General features: G+C 49.9%; 1 protein-coding gene across 2 annotated transcripts; it reads right to left on the bottom strand.

Annotated features, from left to right (window-relative positions):
- Positions 1-17,212: 17,212 nt before the first annotated feature.
- Positions 17,213-21,430, bottom strand: PCDH8 (protocadherin 8). Of its 2 annotated transcripts, none has more exons than XM_048932724.1 (3): positions 18,956-21,430; positions 18,631-18,841; positions 17,213-18,225 (listed from the first exon to the last, which is right to left on the bottom strand). In XM_048932724.1, the coding sequence occupies exons 1-3, from the start codon at positions 21,365-21,367 to the stop codon at positions 17,852-17,854; spliced, it is 2,997 nt and encodes a 998-aa protein (XP_048788681.1). In that variant the 5' UTR covers positions 21,368-21,430; the 3' UTR covers positions 17,213-17,851. The 2 variants fall into 2 exon arrangements, with proteins under 2 accessions (XP_048788681.1, XP_048788688.1); XM_048932731.1 differs by having other exon boundaries at positions 18,631-18,838.
- Between the last annotated feature and the right edge of the window lie 3,032 nt (positions 21,431-24,462).

Here is a 24,462-nt window from a genome sequence, read left to right as displayed (position 1 = left end):
GGGAGTGGGGATTTGGGGCCCAGAGGCAGCGTTGGAGAGAGAAGAGGGGGAGTGATGGAGGGGGAATGTCCATGCAGTGAGTACCGCGCTGGGCTGCTGTGGAGAGGTGCCCTTACAGACAGCCGTAGTAAAAACTGATTTTTATACATATATATAAATATAATAGCTTTTAAACTACATTAACAAGCTTGCCAAAGAAATCAGCAGAGTGCATTTGGATTGAGGTGTGGGCACAGTGCATTTGATGGCTGCCCCGCAGAGCACCCCAACACGGCATGGGCTGAGATGCCACCAAGGCTCTGGGGACAAGCAGAGAATGGTGGCGGGGGGGGGGGGGGGGGGAAAGTCACCTTTTGGTTTGAAACGGCCACAAGACCTCATTGCCCCCAGAGGCAGGTCTGACCGCTGGACTGGAAGCCACTGTGAAGCAGCACAGAAGTCAGACGTGGCCCTCACCTGCCAAGCACTTTGCCTTTTCATGGTTGAGGAGCAAATTCCGGGGATACCCACCTGCATTTTCTATCCTTAAGCCCAGCCCCATCTATCCTGTTGATTTCCATCATTAGCCATCAGATCCTGGTCAAAAATGAAAGGGCATGATTGCTGCTGAAAATAAACACAATCACAGCTCGTTAAATGCAAAGAGAAGCACTGTGCAACTTGCTAAAGTAGGGCACATTCTAGCCCGCTCCTGAATGACACACTGGTTGTAGGTTGGGGCTAATAATAAGATTATGATTCTCTTCATTAGCAAGTATTTTGTTACACCGCAATCTTGTGAATGGATATGTCTATCTTGGCAAAATGTGAGAATCCCAGCCTTTGATCTCAAACCTCCATTTCACGTCTCTGCTTTAGAAAGACAGATTTATTTTAAGGCCCCTGCGCTCATCTCTGGTGCAGAAACGTGCCAGGGAGGTTTGCCACGGAGCCCCCCATTAACCCTTGCTTTCATGCCTTACCCTGTGCGCGTGCACGGAGCTGCTCGTGAGACTGCAGGGGGGCAACCCTTGCCGCTGTGATGGATGGGGTGGCAATGGGGCAAACAGGGCTGGGGGCAGATGCACACCCGTGCAAACAGACCCACATTCAGTCACTGCAGAGCCGGTGTTTGTAGGGCTGAGGACAAAAACGCAGCTCGCCTTTCACCAGCTGAATTCTTCCTTTGCAATGAAGATAACGCCGATAGTCGCGTCTGAGCGCCGTCTCCTCTCTAAATAACATGTGTGTGCTCAGCTGGATTAAGCCAACTTCTGAGGCTGGAAATCATAATAACAGTCTTTTACAGGACAGCTTTTCTGGTCGTCTGATACCATTATCCTCTGGGCTGAAAAGCATTCCAGAGTACTTGGAGAGCTGCAGTGAATGTGAGGTTGCTTAGCTGATAGCGCGGGCTTGTCTCAAGGAAGCACATTTTCTCATTATTTTCCACAGCTCTGAGAAAAGTTTAGAAGGGGAAATGGAAATATTAAAAATGAGAACACTTTGGTCTGGCTGCTCACTGCACCCTGCCTTTTGGTAAGTCTCTTCTGCTTCCTTATATGCTTTTATCTCCTTTTTCTAAGTGTCCCAAAAAGCTTTTTGAACTCCGCCATGGCCTGAGTGGAAATGCATGAGGCTGGGCACTTTCCCATACTTTTTTTTTACACCAGCATGGCCATAACTTGGTTAGTGACTCGGGTCCCAGCTACTCGATGTCTCTACTTGACCTCTCTTAAGAATAACCAGAATCCTCTGGAGGGAACAAATCCTATAGAGAAGAGAAAGGAGATGCTGGCTTTCATATTTAACCCATCACAACCTGAGGTTTTGGAGAAAGTTTAAGGATTCTTCCTTGCAATGGGGCCAACAGCTGAACTAACTGGCATGAACATCCTCACCAAGGTCCCTGTGGTAACCCAGGATGTAGCCCCCCCTCGAGGGCTCACTTTTCCTCCTTACCCCCTCACTCCCTGCTGGCGTTGTGCTCCTTTCCTTGCCTAGTGTGGCAATGTGAAATGCCAGACACCAAAGCCACTGTTTGTTCTGTGCAGGGCTCTCGGAAAGCTCTCGGAAAACCAAACCAAACCAAGTCTCCTTTGCCATGAGACTCTGGGAGAAGCTGGCATCCCCCACTGCCCTGATTGGGCACGTCTCCAGCAAGACCACAGTGAAGGGATGCACAGAGATGCACTGGGGCGGAACCCTGCTCTCAGCTCACATCTTCCCCATCCATCCCACATATGGCCCATCACGCTTGGTTCCTCCTCGCCCCAGGACACAAAAGGCAGATTTGTTTTTCCCCAGGGCCAGATTTCCTCTATCCATATGTCTTCATCATATTCTTCCTAATTTAGCCAGTGGCTGTGCCTTCTGTTTGCCTTGAATCAGAGAAATAAAATAAAAATAACTAGCTTTCATTATGCGCTTTCCTTCCTACCTTTAACAATGTGGTCTCTTTTGTAGCTATCCTCTGTAAATTGCTCGTAGGCTACTTCCTTTCCTAACCTCAAATCAGGGCTCCTGCTTTGGAGGTAGTTATTATCTTAAACAACTTAGTAGTGTCAATCTCCTTTCTTTTTCCCAGAGGCTTCTTTCCACTTTGATGAGAACTCTGATAATTTTCTTTTTGTTTCGTTGCAAAGGCCAAGCTTTATTTTCTCGTCCAAGAGCTCCCACGAATCAATTATATTTCTCTTTTCTGATCTGTGCACCATTCCACTAATAATTCCGTGATCTGACTCAAGCGAATACTTCCAATGAGATAACCTCAGAGTCATCTGCAGTGCCAGAATACTTTCCAGAAATACTGCCTCCTGAAACCCCCGTTTTACTCACCCTTCTGAAAACACATGAAGCACCTTTATTATCTTTTTTTTTTTTTTTGGCCTTTGTTACCTTTTTGGGATGTTTGTGTGGATTGGTTCCAGAAAGTATAATCACCTATTCACCTCTGCTCTGTCCTTTCATTTCGTTCCTTGCATCAGGCTTTTCTGGTCTGTTCTATAATCATAGAATCATAGAATGACAAAGGTTGGAAAAGATCCTCAAGATCATCCAGTCCAACCATTTACCTACTGCCAATATTTCCCCACTAAACCACATCCCTTACTACAACATCTCAGTGTTTCTAATACTTCTCCCCCTGCATTTAAATCCTTATAAAGCAACAAAAACAAACAAGCAAAAAACCCCAACTGAATAGGTAATAAAAGAGAAGAGTTTCTTACAAAATAAACACATCAGATTAAAGAAACCAAACCCACGGGTGAAAAAGAACCATTGAAAAGCAGCATCCCTACCCTTGAGTTGGCTTCTCCTCAAGAACGTGTATGGAGAGCATGACATATCATCTCACAGAACCACATCATGGCTGAGGCCTCTATGTTTGGTGAATCTGGCCTTCGCCAACAGCTCTTTGCACATCAGGGCATAGTCGTTGCCCCAGTGCTGCTTGGGAAGGCACTACCTGTGCTCCCTGCTCCAGTAGCCCTGAGCCCAGGTCTGCCCTGAATGCATAGAATCATAGAACGGCTTGGGTTGGAAGGGACCTCAAGGATCACCAAGCTCACGGATCACAGGCAGGGCTGCCAACCTTCTTATCTAATCCTAGACCAGGATGCCCAGGGCTCCATCCAACCTGGCCTTGGATGATCCAAGAAAAACCTGGCCTTCTTGGATCCAAGAAAGAGGCATCCACAACCTCTCTGGGCAGCCTGGTCCAGCTCCTCACCACTCTCACAGTAAAGAACTTCCCCCTGACATCCAACCTAAACCTTCCCTCCTTCAACTTAAAACCATTTCCTCTTGTCCTGCCATTATCTACCCTTGTAAAGAGTTGATTCCCCTCCTGTTTGTGGGCTCCCTTTAGGTACTGGAGGTCTCCCCACAGCCTTCCCTTCTCCAGGCCTTGTTTTCAAAAACCCACAGATGGTTCCTCTTTTCCTCATTGCCGGAAGCTGAGCAGGGAGCAATAAGGAAGAACAGTACAATTTCTGCTGGTAGACCCTCTTTAATTGGGAAAATGCATCTGTTATCCATGTATTAGCATGGAACAGCATGGAACCGCTGTTGTCATACCACTACAAACAGCAAATAGCAGCAGCAATAATAATAAATTTGGCTCAGTTAGGATCCTCGTGCTTGTCCAGTGTGGAGAGCTGAAGAGTGAAAATGCTTGAAGAACAGCATGACAAAAGCCGGGGACCTTATTCCCTGCACAGCCCTATTTCCAAGGGCTTTTTCCATGACTCCATGGTCAGTGATTTCCGTGACATTCCCTAATTGTTAAAGGGCAAACTGTCAAATACTTTAAGCTCCACATTTTATGGCCTGTCTATATGGGGCCGCAGCACTGCATGGGGCAGAGCTGAGGAGCGTGAAACCAGACTAGCTGGAGGGGGGCAGAGGTGGCCTCCATGGCCTCGCCAGCAAGATATTTTCCTCTTGCTGACGATGTTGTGTTGCTGCCTTGAGGAGCTCACCTGCCCTTGCACAGGCTGAAAGAGGCAGCAATCACATCTCTAAAGAAATTTTGGGGTTGTTTGGGAGAAAAAAAAGAGTTAATTTGCAGAGAGGTCTCACTTAGGTAAATCATCCACAGTATTAGGCTACCTGAGGTGAACAGGACCACCTCTATCTTCCTCCCTTTGAGGTGCAAACGGTCTTGGTGTCCAAGAGAAGATGCTTAAGTTGCTTTCCTTGTCTCTGCCCGTGGAAAGCAGCCCCAGAGCTACATCGCCCAAAGCAAAATCCGTTCTTCATGGCTGGAAGCTGTTCTGTGGGGATGCTGGGCATCGGGCAAGCTTGGCCTGATGAAAGGAGCTTTGTTCCCTGATGCATGTGCTTGTTTGCTCTGAAGGAACGTGGCTTCCAGCTGCAGTAATGCTGGTTTTAGGGACAGAGGAGACTGATGAAGCCTCCACTCTGCGGTTGAGGTGCAGCCGGGTGGTCCCTCATGCAATGAATTAGTTAATGTGTGAAGAGACTGGAGGAAGGTGTAAAGTGCTGAGCATTTCTTTCTACTTCTTAGGATAATGTGTTTTAAAGATCAGCTTTGGGTTTGCCTGCGATGTGATTTGTTTAATTATTTAAGCCTGTTAGCATATTTTCCTCGGGGGATGGAAAATCCTCAGTGAAGGATCTTTACAGGAGAACAGAGATCTCTGTTATACGCTGAGGGGCTCACACCCAGCCGCCCGCATCGACCCCAGCATAGGGCATGGTGGAGAAAGGCTGTGCAAATACCACCTTCCTGACCCCAAAGGATGACTCACGACTACCTCTCCTCCAGAGCTACCAGATATCAGACACTAAAGGGCGCTCTGTAGGTTGTCTGGGATTGTGAGTGGTAGGCACTTGGTGTGGAGAAGGCTTTATAAGGCAGCTCTCAACACCAGGCCCTCCCCAGCCCAAGCTTGGCTGGGTATGACTGCATGGGGCTGCAGTACTGCTGGGGATGTTAATGTTTCTGGAGGAGCTTTCTGATTCAGGAATCTCATCTCTGAGTGACTGCATGATGGAAAATTTCCAGATGAGGTGCTGAAAAGGTGTGGAAGCCAATGGCTCTGACATGGCAGTGGAGTGGGTGGGATCCCATGTAATACTCTTGCTATGCCTGAAGGCCATCTCTTATTCCATTGTACTAAGCCACTACATCAACATGTGCAAGGCTGACTTTCCACCAGACAAACCCAAAGGAATGGTGCCTCTCCTTTTCCTCAATTCCTCTCCTCTTCCTTGATGCCTCTCCTATTCCTTGCTACCTCCCCCATGAAGTCTCAGCTTAGCAGCTCCGGCTCTTCTATGAACCCAAGTCAACTTAAGAGGAAAAGATCTTGGTTGTTCTGAACTTTGAGAGCCACAACAGCATCTCACAGAATCAGACAAGTGGGCATGATTCCTCCTCAGCATCCTCTCATCTGCGAAATTATCTGCAGCACCTTTTGTTATCCACAGCACAAATCGAAGCTGCTGCTTAGATTTGCTCTGACATTTAGTAGGAGAACCCCAGAGATCAGCACCGTTGATGCAGGCAGAGCCTGACATCCCGGTGACATTTGAGCTGGGGTTGCCACACATTCAAATCACTGTTGATTTTTATTTTGTGTTTACTCACTAAATCTGAACTCGAGGATCAACTGCAGCCAGTTCCATGAGGTCCCCCCTTCAGCTGCTTTCACAACTGAGCAGAGAGAGGTGCAGAGAGGTCGAGAGCCCCAGGAAATCGTCTGTGGCCGTGCAGCTCATTAAGGGCTGAGCGCCGTGTCCCCATCCCTCTGCTCTGATCATCCTGCATGGCACAGCCTCATGGGGATGGCACTGAGGAAAGAAGAGTCGACAGCCTCATTTCATAGCTTGATTCGGAAAATCAAGCAAAGCCACTCTGCTGGACTACTGCTGAATCAGTCATCTTTGGTGCAGTTCCACACGGGGATTCCCAGCAATTTAACCAGAAGGCTGAACAATAAAATACATTAGGTCTGAACTGGCTAAGCAGAGGCAAGGCGGGAAGGAAGGCGTCTAATTGGAGAGGGTTCAGCAGGAGCCTACCCTGGGGACTCTGTCCCTTGAGATTAGGAGCTTGTTGACATCTGGGTTGCATGCCATTGCTGCCTTACCCTGCATCCCACCAGGGCTAATGGCAGGGAGGCAGAGAGCAAAAGCCCTGCAACTCACACCAAAGGGAAGAGGAAGGTTTTCTGCTGTCAGCATGTAGGCCCTTGGGAGAGAGGAGATGGCAGCTCCTACCCAGAGGCGTACAGTAGTGACTTCTCGTGACTGGAGATAGGGAAATGCATTCTTCTGTCATTAGGGGTTGTCTGCAAGAGAGATTCCCTTCTGCCTTGTTCTATCCTGTCCTAAAGGCCCTTACAGAATCACAGAATCCTTAGGGTTGGAAAAGCCATCCGAAGGCCATCTAATCCAACTCCCCTGAAAAGAACAAGGACATCTGGAAGTACATCAGGTGCTCAGAGCCCCATCCAGCCTTACCTTGAGTGTCTCAAGGGATGGAGCATCCAACACAGTGCTTCACCACTCTTATTGTAAAAGGTTATCTCTCTGTCTAGCCTAACTCTCTTTCTTGTAGTTTGAAACCATTTCCCCTTGTCTCAGGATGACTCCTTCATAATACACAAGTGCCTTGGACATTTTGTGTATTCCCTGTTCTAGTGAAGCGTCCTCTTTGTCCAAGGTGCACCTATGTTTGTGCTGTGCCAGGGTCTGGAGAGAGCTCCTGCTTCTGCCTATGTCCCCTCCTGGCTGCAGGCAGTGACAAACCCTTGGCTGCTGCCAAGGACTGCCCAGCATAGATTCATGCACCTTTAAAAGGTGCACAAAACAGTCAGCAGCCAGAAGCAGGAGGGATTGCTAGGAATTTCTAGAGGAAAGGAAATAGGCACCTGTTTCTTTCCCTCTAGAATTGACTAGTTCAGATGCAGGCCCACCACCTTTGGTGGTCAGCAAGCAGGTGATCAGCTTGTTGTCATCCCTCTGGCAGTTCATCAAGACAAAGCCAAGTTACCTACTTGCTCTTGTCCTCCTGCTTCTCCCTCCCGCTGCGATCCTACCAGAGCCTGTTGCTGATGCAGATGAAAAACAGAACATGGAGAAGTGAGAAAAATACAAGCCTCCAAACATGCCAGAGCCAAGGGACTGAATTAGACCTGTGCCGTGCAGCACACCATCCCTCTAAGCGAAGCATGGAGCCTGACACAGTGCTCAACGCCTGCCTGAAACCCAACCACAGCTCTCAGCCTGTTTTGAAATCCACCCACAGCCTTACTTTCTACAATCTCAGGGAGAAAACGGCAAATTAATCCTTTTTTTTTAAAAAGGATGAGCCGGTTTCTTGTCACTCCCTGCACAGCTCAGGATATGATAGCTCCTTCTGCATAAATACAGATTGTTTCTTTTCGCAACTTCTCTTTCATCAGACTGCTAGGAAGGCCTGGGGGTTGTTAGAAATGTGAAAGAAACTTGCTTCCCAATTAAGGTCAATCTCTTTTATCAGAGTCTTTGCATATAAACCTCAGTTTCAGAGGGATTTCTACAAACTCCATCCCCGTCTCTGACAAACCAGGAGATGCCCAAACCTCAGAAGGCGCGGGGAGGCGGCTGCCTTCCCTCCCAGCTTGCAGTGCAAAGCAGGGAGCTGATCTGTCATGATGACTGAGAACATGTCACAACAATCTGTTTGCGTTCTTCAGGAAATAAAAACATCTTTCTCTCCTGGAGCTGTAAGCTAATTTGGAGATTTTGCAAGCTGACATGCAACCTGATTAAAATGACCTCGGGCCAACAGCTCTTCTCAAGCAGCTCGACAATTAAAGTCTAGACCTATCTGTAGCCCAGTTTTTTTTCCTCAAATCCCTTTCAGGGAGGAAAAAGTTGGGTGTTTTTATTTTTAAATCTACATATTTGGAATTTTTCCTTTACACTTCGCTTCTACTGCAGCAGGATGCGCTGAGGGGATCTCTATTTTTTCACATTTGGAGCAGATGAAACTTGCACACAGAAGCCCTGATTTCTTGCCTCTTGGAACAAATACACCGAATATCCAACCAAGGAAATAATACATGAATAAACTTGAGGGCTATAAGAAATACCCAAGGCGCTTTGTGGCCTACATAAAGCTGCCCTCCCAGGTTCCTAGGCAAAAATGTTGTTGCCCTCAATTTCCCAGACTCGGTGGATATTTTTGTAATGACCATCATATGGCTTAAATCATTCTTTTTTTTTTGCTTCTCGTAATTAGCAAAGGAGAGAGATCAATTTATTAATCTGCTGAGTTTTGTGGAAGCAGGGATTTGTTAAGCAGTGAGCTGTGAAAAATAAATGGGCATCTCTTTGCAGAGTATTTCATGGAATCACAGAACCATTTGAGTTGGGAGAGACCCTTAAAGGCCATCACATCCAACTCCTCTGCAATGAACAGGGACACCTACAGCTCGACTGGGTTGCTCCGGAAGACCACTGTCAGACCATGAGCAACCCCTCAACTTAATTAGGGCCACTAAAATGATCAGAGAGGGCTGAAGCACCTCTCCTATGAAGAAAGGTTGAGGGAACTGGGCTTGGAGAAGACAAGGTTGTGGGGAGACCTCACTGTGGCCTTCCAATACTTGAAGGTGAGTGTAAACAGGACGGGGAACAGCTGTTTACAGGGATGAATAGTGATAGGACAAGGGGGAATGGATTTAAACTGAGACAGGGGAGGCTTAGGTTAGATATTAGGAGGAAGTTTTTCACTCATCAGAGGGTGGTGACGCACTGGAACAGGTTGCCCAAGGAGGCTGTGGATGCCCCATCCCTGGAGGCATTCAAGGCCAGGCTGGATGTGGCTCTGGGCAGCCTGGTCTGGTGGTTGGTGACCCTGCACATAGCAGGGGGTTGAAACCGGATGATCATTGTGGTCCTTTTCAACCCAGGCCATTCTGTCATTCTACGATTCTATGATTCTGTGATTCTGTGATTAATTCACTAGTCTGGGGAGACTTGTTGACTTGATCATGAATATTTTGATGATTTTTTTCTTTCAAAACCACTGCTGCAATCACTCATCTGAGGTAAATCTGGAGGAGACTTCTCTTCTGCTTTGTTGATTTGGCTTTTGCAACTGCTTTCTAGCTCATCAGCTGGCTAAACTGATTGACAGGTTGTGTTTTGGGATTGCCCTTCACAGTGTAACTATATCCCTTGAAGGCCTCTATTTATTAATTCTAGCCATATAAGTTATTTAACTGCGTACTAAACTGGGCTAGCTTGCAGATTACCTTCTCAGCATCACCACAATACCCCATACAGTTCACATCACTTCCAGACCACAGAGCAGTGTGGAGTTCTTCTGGGCATTGGTGGCTTTACACGGGGGCCCATGTCCTTCTATGCCTGTCCTCGAAGGCAGGAATTCCCCCTGTGCAGCTGTGTGCCTGTATGATGTGGGTTCCCAACACCCTATTCTTGAGGTCTGGCTACAGAGGGGGTGTGGGAGGTATCTTCTGGGGGTACAGATCGTGGGTATACAGGGGGGTATCTCCTAGGGATGCAGGGAACCTCAGATGGAGGTTGGAAGAGGTGGTGGTGGGGTCTCTGGGAGATGCCCCAGAGACATCTGCTGTATGCTCTTGCCCTGCTCTCCCCATTCCCCAGGGTGACCCTGGTACTGGTGGGACTTGTCTGTCCCCTAGCACACCTGTAAACCCTCCATTAACTGGAGAGCTTCTATATCACAGAAGAGAATCACAGAATCATAGAATCCTTTGAGTTGGAATGTCACCTAGCCCAAGTCCCCTGCAATGAACCAGGGACACCTACAGCTCAATCAGGTGCTCAGAGCCCCATCCAGGCTGACCTTGAGTGTCTCCAGGGATATGGCACACACCAACCCTCTGTGCAATCTGTGCCAGTGCCTCACCACCCTGATTGTAAAACACTTCTTCCTTACGTCCAATCCAAATCTCCTCTCAGTTTGAAACCTTTTCCCCTTGTCCTGTCACAACAGACCCAGCTAAAGAGTTTGTCCCCCTCTTCCTTACAAGCCCCCCTTTAGATACCAAAATCTTGCAAGAAGTCACCATTTCCAGCTTTCAGGTTGGAGGACGCTGGATTCGTCGCGTCCATCTCTCGCTGCTCAGTTAAAAATCATCCTCCCCTACATTCCCCCACCCCTTCTCGGCTGTTCAGCGGTCGGACCTGCACCCCCACCTAGCGGCAGCCCCAGGGCAGGGGGCAGCGCTGCTCCCGGCTCTCGGCCACCGCCAGCAGCCACATCCATCCCGTGCTTCATTTGAAACGTGTGATTGTGGCACTTAGGGATGTGTTGCTGATGGGTCCAGAAGAAAGCAAACTCTGACTCGTGGAAGCAGAAGGAAACACATAGGCACGGCCTCTATGTTTTCTTGGGGGGAGTGAGGGGGGGTTGTGTTGGAGCAAATGCTCTCGGGGGCTAAGCGTGGTTGGGTTGAGTGGATGTGCTGTGATTAATTTGTGTGTGAGCTGCTGGTGACAAGGCGACTGCAGAGCTCCACCAGCTGCAGCTCCGGTGCAGCTTACCAGAGGAGGCAGCTCCCTCCACTATATCTCATTTATCATCATTGCTTCCAGTCCCGTTTTGTTCACGCCTTACATTTTTTGATTGTCTTGGATTAAACATTACCAGAGGAAATAATACTAATAGCCTTTCACTGCCAAAAAAAAAAAAAAAAAAAAAATCAACTTCTAAGGCATTTGTTATGGAAAGGATTATAATAAATTAAATGCTTAAACTAGTACTGTGCAAGCATTTTTGTCTTGGATCAAAATGTTTGCACTGGCTGTTTAAACATTTAATTTATTATAATGAGAAATATCATTGTAAAAATAAGCATGTTAATTAAACTTGAGTTTTGCAAATGTGAGTCATCCCATGTGGACACAGTATAATGAATATAGACAGGTAGAGTCTGCATGCCCTTTTTTTTTCCCCCCATTAAGAAAATGAACATTTACATCTTTAAACCCTGCAGCTATTAGTTATTTTTAATGAACTGTGTTGCCATTTCAAAGTTAAGCTCTATGTATGATGCAATCAGATAGTGCTAGGTCAGGGAAGAACTTTACTAATTAAGTTGCAGAGAAGTTCTTTGCTGCAGATAATTGATTAAAGCTGTTAAATGGATGATCAGTTTAGGTGGTTAAATAAATAAAAATAAATAACTGCTAATAAAACCCAGGTCGTGTGAGGGTGGTAATATGATGCTGAACCCTGGCCATTCTAGGTCCAAAGCACCCACAGGTTTGTGAGCTATGCAGTGGCTCCCTGTTACCACCTGATGGAGAAGTGAGGGGCAGCGGGATCTCTCCAAAGGCCTTCATAGAACCATGGAATTATAGGATGGCTTTAGGTTGAAAAGTGCCTTGAAGGTCACCAAGCTCCAAGCCCTCTGCCATGAGCACGGTTGCCACCCACTAAATCAGGCTGCCCGTGGGCATTTGGGCAGTGATGGTTTGGTGCTGGTATGAGTGAGGGAAGATGGAGACAGGATGCTCTTTTCTTTTGAGACAATGTCACTGAAAGGAATTTTTCTGCCTTCTCGTGCCCCTGATCTCTGGTGCATGCTAGTCTTGTCCTGCATTCATGGAATCATAGACGCACAGAGGCTGGAAAAGATCACAAAGACCACCTGGTTCAACCATCAGCCTATCCCCACCATGCCCACCGAGCATGTTCCTTAGTGCACATCCACATGGTTCTTGAACACCTCCAGGGATGATGACCCCACCACCTCTCTGGGCAGCCTGCTTAGTGCGTTACCACTCTTTTTGGGAAGAAAATTTCCTTAATATCCAATCTTAACCTTCCCTGGAGCAACTGGAGACCATTCCCCCTAGTCCTGTCACAGTTATCTGGGAGAAAAGGTCAACACCCACCTCACCACAACCTCCCTTCAGGCTTTTATAGGGAGTGATAAGGTCTTCCCTAGCCTCCTCCAGACTGAACAACCCCATTGTATTGTACGGCCGTATGGTGCTATGGAACAAAAAACATTTGGATTTAGTTCCAGCTCTCTCACAGATGTGTTGTTTGCCTTGAACAAATTCCTCAGCATCCTGGGCCTTCGAAAAGTGCTCTGAGATACAGACCTGAAAGTGTCCAAGGTGGTGCTACCAAGCATTTCTGATCTCTTGTCATCGCACATCACCCAACCAGAGAAGGTCACAGCAGGCTGCCAGCCTGGGCTGAATCCCATTCCTGCAGTGGTCCAGCCTTCAGGTGAAGAAAGAGAAACATCTTTGGCAGAGCAGCAAAAGTAAACCCCGTGGAGGGAAGAAAGTTGCTGCATACAATAAATCTGAATACTTTACTGGAGATAGTCCTCTAAAAATATTGTGTGTCTGTAACCTCTAAACTGCTTATTTCCATACCGTGTGGGTCACTCTCCTGTACCACCAAAGGCTTGGTTTTTCTCTTCTTTTAGCATGTGAGTGGGAGAAGAGTTTTCTATGTTAAGGAAGGAAGCTGTTGCCTTTTGTTATTCTTTTTTTTGTGCCTCCTTATCCCCTTGACAATGTTTTTCAGGACTGTCCATCTTCTGGATGTATCTGAAGAAGTCACCCAGGAAGGCGGGAGGCATCCTTCACTTCTGGCCTGTAGCAAATTCACCCAGGTTGTACCAGCTGGATTGAGGCAGGGAGGAAATCCAGACTTTAAGTAGGGACCTCACATCTGGATGATGTAGTTACCTCAAAAGCATCCACATCCTTGAGCAGCATTTGATGATGCGGTCACTTCCCCGCCTTGCATGTGAGGCTATTGAGAGCCCTGAGAGTGATGGGGGTCCCACTTCCATAGACATCGTGGGCAAGGAGTGCCAAACTGGCTTTGTGCATCCATTGGGAAGGACAGCTGAGCGGAGGGATCCTTATGGCTACTTCAGAAGGGGGAATCCAACTCTGGGGAGCTTCTCTAAAGCACCTTCCTAAATAAAGAACACCTGAAGACCTCAGCATATATGGAAGGAAGCAGCACTTCTCAGTCACCAATCACATTTTTGGTCTTTGGTAACACCTGGGGAGTGAGCTGGCTTTATCACTACTACTGCTCTGCCTTCAAAGCATCTAAGAGGAATGAGGCATTAAGACTGAAATTGCCTATAAACCTCCAGAGGTTTTACACTACATAGAGGTTGACCTTACTGTTGGCTGCTGCCCAAAAGCACAGCCCTGCCTTCCAGCAGCGGAGGCCTCCCCTACATCACCCCCTCTCTGCCTTCTTCTGACATTCATCTGACCTCCGGGTGAGTTAATCTGCAGAAATCAGCCCAGTTTTGGTGCTTTTGTGCAGGCCTTCTGAACCTTCCCCAAAGCAGGAGAGCTGCCTGGGTGCTGGTGGCAAAGCAGCCATGGAAATACAGAGCTGGAGATGAAAATGATCCCTTCTGGTAACAGCATTCCCTTAGAGAGTCTGGCTGTCCTGGGAAACCCAGCCCAAGAACTGCAGCAGCCCAGGGTTAATTTCTGCATCCACATCTGAATTTCTGCTTCCACACATGAGCCCATGTGCAAGGCAGGTGCTTAATCTACCTTTACATGCAAAGGCAAGGTGGTTGGTGCAGTTAGGGAGATTAGGGAGTGATTTTGATGTGGGAGATGAGCTGGACAGCCTCCTGCACACTCCTGCCCAGCTCTCCATTGTCTGTCCTGTAGGCACCTTGCATGTAGACATCTCCATTTTGGACTGAAATGGCATGTCTGCTTGAGTTTTCAGCAATATTCCATCCTGATGTTTCTTTGCCTTTGGAGCTGGCCTAAGCCGCATTTTCCATGCATCTCCAGCACTTATTGAGGTGATGAGATTAAACCTCCCAGCCCAGAGCTCGAAGCTGCATCTACTCACAAGCGTGAGTGCTGCCATCCCAACTGCCTAGTAGCCCTGCAACTAGAGAGTGTGCTGCAGAAAGCAGAATGAGGCACCTCGTAGTGGTGGGCTCCATCAAACATTTAAGGCAGAACATCCTGTTGAAAGCAGTCAAGAGTCATAGGAGAGTCGTCCACAGTGCAACATCCCTGCTGCCTGAGGGAGGGATGGGAAGGAGCAGAATCTCCTCCATGACCTCTATGTTAGCCCCCACTTTAGGAGGAGATGATTAATGTCCCAGAATTGCCTCTTTCTTTCCACTGACTCAGTCATAGGTGGCTATCAGTGACTTCTGTGGGAGTCAGCTCAGAGTTAGAGCTGATGCCACACCATGCTTGGCATATATATGGAGTTACTGATCGATCTGCTTTAATTTCTGAAGTATGTGAGCAAAAACCTTAGTTACACTAACTGAAAAATAAAAGACAAGAACTAGGGCATACTCAGTGAAAGAGCATCATCAAAGCCAACACTTGATTCGAGGGCCTCGCTTTGAGCTAAGCCTTGGGCTCCCATCTCCACTTGGTTGCACTTTGGATGACTTGTAGTGCTATCTGGGGGAGCCTGCAGACTTCTCCCACCTCATTTAGGCATCTAAATATTAAAGGAGCTTGAGCAGGCAAAAGGAAGTGCCGGTGCCTCAGTGGCTCCTGCAAGCTTCTCCATTGCTCCTCTCCAAGCTGTGATGTGAAGCTCTCAGGAAGAAGTCCATTTAACCCTGGGGGACCCTACATTTTACTCACAGGACCTGGGACCTCAGGCCTGCCAAACCTGGACTGTAGCTATCTGATGCTGAAGGCTGCTTTGGGAGCAGGTGGCTTTTTACTCCTTCACTGAAACTGCTTGATGCTGAGATGGCCCCAACTCATTGTAAGAAGGGAGGGACACTAAATCGTGCAGTAAGAGTGCACAGGGTCTATTGCAGACACCAGTGTGAGTTGGTCACTCCAACCCAAGGTGGGGAACTGCCCTTTGGCAGCTGCTGCCTCCCACCCAGCAGGACCAGGGGACTTGCCTTGAAGGCATTGCAGTACATAACACAGAATCATAGAATGGCTGAGTTGAAAAGGACCACAATGATCATCCAGTTCCAACCCCCCTGCTATGTGCAGAGCTGTCAACCACCAGACCAGGCTGCCCAGAGCCACATCCAGCCTGGCCTTGAATGCCTCCAGGGCATCCGCAACCTCCTTGGGCAACATGTTCCAGTGCATCACCACCCTCTATGTGTAAAACTTCCTCCTAATATCCAACCTAAACCTCCCCTGTCTCAGTTTAAATCCATTCCCCCTTGTCCTATCACTATTCAGACTGGACCACGAGGATCTAGCTTATCAGACTGCCCTCCCTTATTGGCAGAGAGCCTTTTCCTCTCCGCTTTAAGAGTTATGACTAATTACTTCCCATGCAGTCTCGCTGCTCTGAATCACTGTTGATTAGCCGGCAGAGAGGCTCCCAGCTCCCTTCTCAGCACCCACCCTTCAGCCTCAGCTCTAAATTTAACCAAGACAGCCCTCTTGGTTATTTAGATGCATCCTGACTTTTACTACCAGGTTTCCATCAATCACCAGAGCCTCTCATCCATTCTCCTGATTGTAAAAGCTGTATCACTGACATTGCATCCCAATCCAGTCTGGCATCAGCGTGATATCAATCCCCTTCAAACGTGTGCACTGACACTCTGCCCACCATCAATCTCCATGCAAAGTCTTTTATGAAGCCCCTGTTAAATCTCAGAGTATGTGCATGAAGACTTGGTCACACTCAGCTTGACAAAGCTGGTAGCCAGGGATGAGAGGGAATTTCTCTCTGTTAAGGAATACAGAAGCAGGATATTGTTTCCTGCTTATATGGTCTGATGAGACTTTGTTTATGTCTATGAAGCCTTATATTTTCTTTGTGAGTCACCCTTTCTCTATATACACTACACTAATTTGGCATATGATTGAAGAATTCATGACAAAACCAAAGCTTTGTCACATACAGATTTATAGATTATTGGTTTGTATGTGAAGTTACATATTCAACATAAAGATCCATTCTTCCTTTCAGAAAAGTCAGAGCTATTATTAAACCTTCAATCTAAGTACTATCTCTGGTACAAGCATTTTTGGGCACATGCTTCACGTTCTTTCACCAAATGCTATTCCAAATGTGATTTCAGCAGAAGGATTTGAGACAATTTGGGATTGTGATTTCACTTAAGGATTTGAGGGGAGGGAATTTCAAAGCTGGGTATGATTACTTTGCTCGGGTCTTTGTCATTTGTAGAAAGAGGCAAAATATGTATCAGAGATGATCGCAATGTAACAGACTTCTATTCTTTCTCTGCTCGATGTGCAAATGTAGTGTATAAATAGGTGCATGTACTCAAACACACTTCAACACTTACACACTTCAGCACAGCTGCTTCAGTAGTGTATAAACCTACCAGCACATACCTATGCAGCTTTACCCCAACCAGTTCCAGCCCTATCAGAAAGCAAAGCACGCCAGTGGTTGCTGATATAAAGATATTTTTACATCATGAGCACTTCAGCTGACTGATGTAGCTTCACTGGAGTTAAACTGATTTCCACCAGCAAAGGGTCTGTCTGGAGGAGCTTACAGAGGCAGTGAGTAGCACACAGCTATCACACAGCTTTCCTTGTCCCCCATGTGCCAGCATTACCAACTCCAGAGCTGCATCTCCAGTGCAGGAGATGAGGAATGGGCGAGATAGGATGCAGCACTGCTCATGCTCCTCCCATTCATTTTTTTTTTTGCACAAAACTTCATTGACCTGTGGGGACTCAAAAGTCACGAAGCACAAAAACCACAGATAGATCCCTCCAACACATCACAAAACCTTTATTAGTGTTTATCGGTGACACAGATTACAGGAACCAAAGGCAATTAAATAACATTTAACTTCAAACTGACCACAGATTCAAGAGATACAAGTCACATTTGGCAAGGCAAACATCTCTGCACACTGCGTTGCTTGGGTTACTATTACACTATGAAAGAGGAATTTCCCTTACAAGATTCTACATACTCAGGATATTATTAATAATATTGTGTCTTTCAGACAATTCCTTTGGCAAGAATTCCCATTTTTTAAGCTTTTATTATATAAAAATATAACCAATTTTCATTATGTACAAACATTACATTACACACTGTACAGGTTAAAAACACTACAAAAATGGCAGGCCATGGGCAAACCAAATGCAAAGAAAACCATGTAGAAAACAAAGGAAAAAAAAAAATTAAATACTGCACATTTCATAAAAATTACATGAACTACAAACAATTTTTGTTGTTGCTGTTGTTTGCAAATACCAAACAGTACCGATGGGAAATCTTTCCCAACACCTTCATGTTTTAAGGCACATCTTGCATATTTACACATACAACACCGGGTCTGGTCAATAACTTAAAGGCTCCTGGGAGAGACCGAGTCGTGTGGATGGGGGCGGGGGGGGGGGGGGGTTATGCTTTCTCAGTGGCATCAGTCTGGGGGCCCAGGAATCTGGTTGAAGGGGCCGAGTAGAGGGGCACCCCGATCTCCTGGAGGTCAGGGAGCCGCGCGGGACGCGGAGGGGACAGCAGCGTGATCGTCCGGTCAAAGTCTCTGTGCAACACCTTCTCATAGACGCTCTGCAGCCCCACCGTCTTTGGCAGCTGGGCCTGGTAAAAGTTGTCCCTGCGGAGCGGGTCCCGGGGCAAGGATGTGCTTTTGCAGAAGGTGGAGAGAGGCGCTGGAGGATGGGGATTGGGGTGAGGGTTGGCTCGGCCGCAGGAGGGGCTCCAGCAGCGGTCTGAGTGGCCCAGGATCTTGCACTCGGCTGTACAAGCCCACAGACCTAGAGAGGGAAGGAGGAACCTGTTGTTGCTGCAGACACAACCACCACTCGCAGCCCACAGCTATCAGTCATGAGAGGACAGCGTGCGGACGGCGGCGCTGGGAAGCGCTGCTCTGTGGCACACTCAGGGAACTAGGGTTACATCATTTAGCTCACAGGATGAAATGAAAGGCTTTTGAAAAGAGGGGGTAAAACACACCCACAGCTCTAAAGTAATGCATTCAGTGCTCAGTGTGGGCAGAAGCCAGCACTTAACAGCCTGCTGGGAAGAGACCCATGCAGCTCTGGAGGCGAGTATCAGGTTTCCCTGCTCTGTGTGTGATGCATCCCTCCTAGCAGCACGCTGTCCATCTATCCAGCTGCACAGAGGGACACAGAGCACTGAGAACGGGATGCAGCCCTTACCGTTCTGCATGTGTGTGATGAGGTCCTTCTTCAGGGCATCCCCGCTGATGTCCGAGTCACTGTCGTTGAAATCGCTGTCGCCTTTGCCGCTGTCCTTGCCGCTGAACTTCTCTGCCTCCCGGCCTGAGATGGTATTGAAGGAATGCCCCTTCCAAATGGCCACGGGGGGAGCAGGCTCTTTGCCGAAGCTTGGAGTGGCGGTGAAACCCTGCTGGGGTGGGGGAAGTAGTAAAGGGTCAATTAGCATCATAACTGCATCCCTGTGATTTACACCCTGCGATCCTCCCCTTCTAGCCTCTGCTTTCCAGGATGCACAGGACCTTACCTCACCGCCGGCTCCTCTGAGCCGCTTCTGACCCTCATAGAGGCAGGTGCTGTCGCTGCTGCTCTCCGCAGTGGAGATCTCCTCAGCTGCTGGAGAAGGGTCAGGGCCGCTGAAAGAGGTTTTACTGGGGAAGGTTCGTACCTCGAACACGTTTCCCCTCTGGCTGCTGTCCTCCTGCCGACCCTTCTCCAGGTGGGAGATGTCGATCTGCTCCTTCAGGGGACTGTTGTTTTTGATCTCATTCCCTTTCTTGCGCCTGTTGCAGGTGGTGGCAATGGTGATGATGGCCACCAGGAGGAGAGTGCAGCTGCCCGCCAGGACGATGATCACAATCAGAGGAATGTCCCACTGCAAGGCCTTCCCTTGCCAGGAGCTGGGCTTGGCTACCTCCTGGATGCTGGAAGGAGCAGTGGCGGTCACCAGAAAGTTGACAGTGGCAGTTGTGGCCAGAGGGGGCCTCCCATTGTCTGTGACAGTGAGGATGACCTTGAACAGCTGCCCCAGCTCTTCAGAGAGGTCGCCCCTCAGCACGATATCTCCAGTGCTTGGGTTGATGGCAAAAAGGTCCTGCTGGGGTTCTTCCAGGAAGGCAAAGGTAAGCTCGGCGTTGGCCCCGTCATCTGCATCGCGAGCTTTGATCTGGGCCACCAAGGCATCACGGGAGGTCTTGCTGGAGACACTGATTTCCACCGACCCATTGGTGAGCACCGGGTGGATGATGATTGGAGGGTTGTCGTTCTGGTCCACCATCCTCACTTTGACAAGCGTGCTGCTGGAGAGCTGTGGGGAGCCTCCATCAGTGGCCTGGATCCTCAGGTCAAGCTGCTTGAGGATCTCATAGTTGAACGTTCTCAAGGCATAGATGGCTCCAGTGGCAGGGTCAACTGAGACGTAGGTAGAGATCGGGGCCCCCATGACTTGGGTCTCCAGCAGCCGATAGGTGACCTTCCCATTGTGGCCAAGATCAGGGTCACGGGCCACCACAGTGGTGATGTAGGCGCCTGGCGGGTTGTTCTCTGGCACAGCCACCTCATAGAGGGGCTTGGCAAAGAGCGGCGCGTTGTCGTTCTCATCGCTCACCCGCACCGTGTACTGGCGGACGGTCTTGAAGGGTGGGGAGCCCAGGTCCTCGGCCACCACAGTGAGATTGTACTCAGGGATGCGCTCGCGATCCAGTGCCGCTGTGGTGACTATCATGTAGCTGTCCTCGTAAGCCCGCTGCAAGGCAAAGTGGTCGTGGCCTCGCAGGCTGCAGCGCACCTGCCCGTTGGTGCCAGAGTCGCGGTCAGAAGCGCTGACGAGGGCCACGAAGCTCTCACTGGCAGCCGCCTCGCTGACGTAAGCCACGCCGGCGGCACTGCCAGCACCACGCAGGGCGCTGATGCTGATGCGCGGCGCGTTGTCGTTGACGTCGGTAAGGCGCACCACCACGGTGCAGGTGGCCGCCCTGGGGCTGGCACCGCGATCCTGGGCCCGCACGTCCAGCTCGTAGGTGCGAGTACGCTCGTAGTCCACAGCGGCTTCCAGAGTCAGGCGGCCAGAACGCGGGTCGAGACGGAAGAGCCGCCGTGCCTCAGGGGGCACCTGACTGCCAAAAGCATAGACGACCTCTCCGTTGGGGCCCTCGTCGGGGTCCTCGGCATCCAGGTCAAGTAGCAGGGAGCCAGGCGGCGCATCTTCGGGCAGTTCCACTGTCACAGAGCTCCGGGCGAAAGTGGGGCTGTTGTCATTGGCATCAAGGACGCGGACGTGCACAGTGGCTGTGCCTGAGCGTGCAGGGCTGCCGCCATCCTTGGCCACCAGCTCCAGGGTGTAGGAAGGCTGGCGCTCGCGGTCCAGCTCCTGCAGCAGCACCAGATCCGCACAACGCGCTCCGTCCGCCCGCGTCTGCGCCTCCACACCGAAGTGGCTGTTGAGGGAGACCTGGAAGCTCTGGATGGAGTTGGAGCCCACGTCCTCGTCCACGGCCACCTCCAGTGGGAGGCGAGTGCCAGGAGCAGCGCTCTCGGACACCTCCAGCGCCATCTGGGCACGGGGGAAGCGGGGCGCGTTGTCGTTGATGTCGCGCACCTCCAGCTCCACGTGCACCAGGCGGTAGCGCTCCCTCCAGCAGCTCACCACGTCGAAGGCCAGCACGCACTGCGGAGCCTGCCCGCAAAGCCGCTCCCGGTCCAGCCCCGCCTCGCCGATGCTCAGCTGCCCGTCCTCCTCCCGCACCCGCACCAGCGAGCTGTTGCTGAACTGCCTCATCAGTCGGAAGCTCATCTCCCCCGGAGCTTTCACCGGCATCTCGTCGGCCAGCGTGCCGATCACCGTGCCCGGCGCCCCTTCCTCGTCGGTGCGGTAGCGCACCGTCTTGCAGCGGGACAGGGCCAGCAGGCAGCCGGCGGCCAGCAGCCGCAGGGGGCTCATGGCACCTGCACGGGACTGACAGAAGGGACGCGGCGCGGGGACGGCGCGCAACACCTCACACCCTCAACCGCCGTCTGCGCCCGTCCGCCCCTCAGCGCCGCCTTTAATAGACGGCGTATGCAAATGAGGCGGCGGCGGAGCCAATGGGAAGCGGGCGGCTCCCGACAATCCCCTCAGCCGGGGCGGCTCAGGCAGCCGGCGGGAGCGGGGCGCGAGGGGCGTCCGCTTTTGTCTCCTTTAAGTCCCCAGGCCTGGGGGGGAGCTTCTCGCTTTTTTTATACCTTTCCTTTTTTTCCCTTCTTCTTCCTCCCTTTTTTTCAAACGCTTTTTTTTTCCTTTCTTTCCTTTTTTTTTCCCCCTCCTTTTTCACCTTTTTTCCCTCCGGGTTTGGCAAAGGGGAGCGGCAGGGTTCGTGCATGCCTTGCTGCGCTCTCACCCCGCGGCCGGACAGGGGCCGTGCCCGGCTGATCCGCGGGGGGGGGGGGTCCGGCATCCCTTCAATCCCGCACCCGCAGCGCCGTGTTCCTCGCGTGAGAGCCTGTGATCAGCGCCGTAAGTCGCCTTTCAGGAGCTGTCCCCGCATGCGTTAGTATGCATGTCACCGCCCGGGTTTCTTAAGCCTGGGGCACTAGCAGGCGAAAGGAAAGGAAAAAAAAAAAAAAAAAAAAAGAAAGGGGAGAAAAAAAAAAAAAAAAAGTTCCAAATAGGATTTAGCATAAGCTTGAGGAGATTTGGAAAGGTTTCAAAGATCAGGCTGTATCAAAGGCTTATGAAGCCCTCGTTAGCTGTAGAAATATAATAGCATGGCAGGCTATCCCATTTGAGGAACCAATGTCTGTATTATTTCACTGTGACAGGCTAAAGGGAGAGAAAGTTGAACAGTTTCCACAGAGGAGTTGGACTAAGTTGAATATAATGAGCAAACGCCACATGTATCCATTATGTCCCTCTATTCATTCCCAATCACTGCCATAACTCTTTGACTAAACGATGATGAGCGCTGAATTACACACAATGCCCGGCTCATATTAAAATACATTTAAGACCGATCCCTCCTGGTGCCCTGTTACGCCTATTCACGGGATTTTCTTTTTGTCCTAATAGGGCCTCTCTGGGAAGCAACACCAGCCTCGTTCCAGAAGAACAAAATAACAGCGTGAGGCTGAAACCTGGCACGGACCGGGGGAACGCGGCCATCTGCCCCGCACCGCACGGAGCCCCGCGGCCGCGGAGCGGGCGGAGGGCGCAGAGCTCCAGTGCCGCCCTCCTCCTTCTCCTCTCCTCCCTCCCTCTCTCCTTTCCCGGTTGAAAGGAGAAAGGCAGAAGAGCACGAATGGGTGCCCTCCCCACGCTGAGTTGCCGGGGCTCTAGCGCTCCGGGGTACCCACGGAGCCTTTCGCCTGCGCAGGGCGCTGCGCTTGTTTTTGCGAGTGTTTTTGCGCGTGTTTTTGCGCAAGAGCTGTGCTGAGCGTTGCGCGGGGCGCTGCGGGTGTTTTTGCTCGAGGTGTTACGCGGGGAGCTGCGCGTTTGTTTTTTCTTTTTGTTTTTTGGGTTTTTTTTTGCGCGGGGCGGCACGCGAGCGCAGCGGGCGCGGGCGGCGGCGGCTTGCCCGCAGCGGCGGCTTATGGAAATGGGATTTAAATAGCGCATCAGCGCTCGCTGCGGGGATAGGAGGGAGCGGGGTGAAGGGGGGGAGACGCGCAGTGCCACCGACAAAAGCTCCCCTAGCTCCTGGTTTCTAAAGGCTCCGCGCAACGCTGCGCTGCGCTTCTGCACGTAGGAGCTCCGCAGACGGCTGTCGGGGTGGACAAGGAGCAGCTTTGGACCGGACCGGATTGTGCCGTGTCGGACCGGGGGCTGCGCGTATGGGAACGGGACCGCCGGGCAGTAGCGGGCAGCGGGCAGCGAGGCGGCCCCTCGCGTGTAACAGGATTATCGTGGCCATTTCAAGTTCCATGCAGCATGTAATTTATTTTTAATTAGGATTAAGATCGAGAAGGGAAGGAGACCAGACCGTGTCCCCCTCCCCTCCCGCCCCCACATCCCCCGTCCCCGTGAAGGCACGGCTGTGGCTGTTCCAAGATTCCTAAAAAAATCAATCAATCAATACAACGGCCCCGCGTTCGCCTCCCACACGCTTTGCAGGAGAAAAGGGTGCAAAGAAATGTATTTTCAATGTGTGCTCGTATATTCTGCTTGGAAAGTTACCCCCCCCCCCCCCACTCCCCCCTCAATTCCCACCTCCCTCATCTCAGACATTTCTGATCAAAACCCTTTTTAAAGAGGGTCCCAGTGGGATCCTGCTCCTCTTTGCTTTTTTTTTTTTCTTTTTTTTCTTTTCTTTTTTTTTTTTTTTTTTTTTTGGAGGGCAAAATGCACTTTCTGTCTGCCTGGGCTATGCTTTTTCCACAGCTGTGATTCTGAGTTAAAAAAAAATAAATAAAAAAATGTATCAGTCGCTCCGCTGGAGCAAAGCCCTCTTCCCAATAGTTTGGATAAAGTCCATTACAGAGATGTTCTGAAAGGCTGCTGAAGAATCTTGTTTTACAGCTCAAAAAATAAACATACGGATCAGCTGCGTTAAAAGCACTTCTTTGAAATATTGTGGTTAAACAGCCCAGATTGGTTGATTGCTCCATGCGGGGACATATGTTCTTGCAAACTGTGCGTATTGTTACTAATGGGGATTCTCACACCGCAGCCTTCCCTTTGAATCCGAGGCACAGGAGGTTTCTCTGGAGATGTTGCAAGGTTGTTTTAATAATTCACCAGCTCCCGTGCACTTAGTGTTTTTGTGAAGGAGTTCATGAAGGAGGGGAGCACTTTGTGCTTCCGGAGTTCTTGTGTCCATCCCATGCTCCTTCCCATACCTCCTAACATGGAAAGCAGAACTCTGGGAGAGAGATGCCAGGGAATGGGAAAAGCAAAGAGCTCCTCCATCTCTGTAATATGCTGCTCGCAGGGACTGAAAGCCTCAGCAGCAGCCATGGTGGCCAGTAGCAAGTCAGGATCTCCTTCTCTCATTTTGGATGAGAAGTAACGGCCTCAAGTTGCATCAGGGGGAGTTCAGGTTGGATATTAGGGAAAATCTCTCC

Source organism: Lagopus muta, chromosome 1 (assembly GCF_023343835.1).
Source record: "Lagopus muta isolate bLagMut1 chromosome 1, bLagMut1 primary, whole genome shotgun sequence".
In the NCBI taxonomy this organism is placed as follows: domain Eukaryota; kingdom Metazoa; phylum Chordata; class Aves; order Galliformes; family Phasianidae; genus Lagopus; species Lagopus muta.
Note: the sequence above shows the minus strand (reverse complement) of the source record. Positions and strands in the feature narration are given on the sequence as shown.

What these genes read in the sequence shown, in the direction of transcription:
- PCDH8 (XM_048932724.1), bottom strand. Translation starts at nt 21,367, where the DNA reads ATGAGCCCCCTGCGGCTGCTGGCCGCCGGCTGCCTGCTGGCCCTGTCC. An exon ending in TCAGAGGAGCCGGCGGTGAG is followed by an intron (nt 18,842 to 18,955) that starts GTAAGGTCCTGT and finishes CCCCCACCCCAG; the next exon opens with CAGGGTTTCACCGCCACTCC. An exon ending in CATCACACACATGCAGAACG is followed by an intron (nt 18,226 to 18,630) that starts GTAAGGGCTGCA and finishes TTCCCTCTCTAG; the next exon opens with GTCTGTGGGCTTGTACAGCC.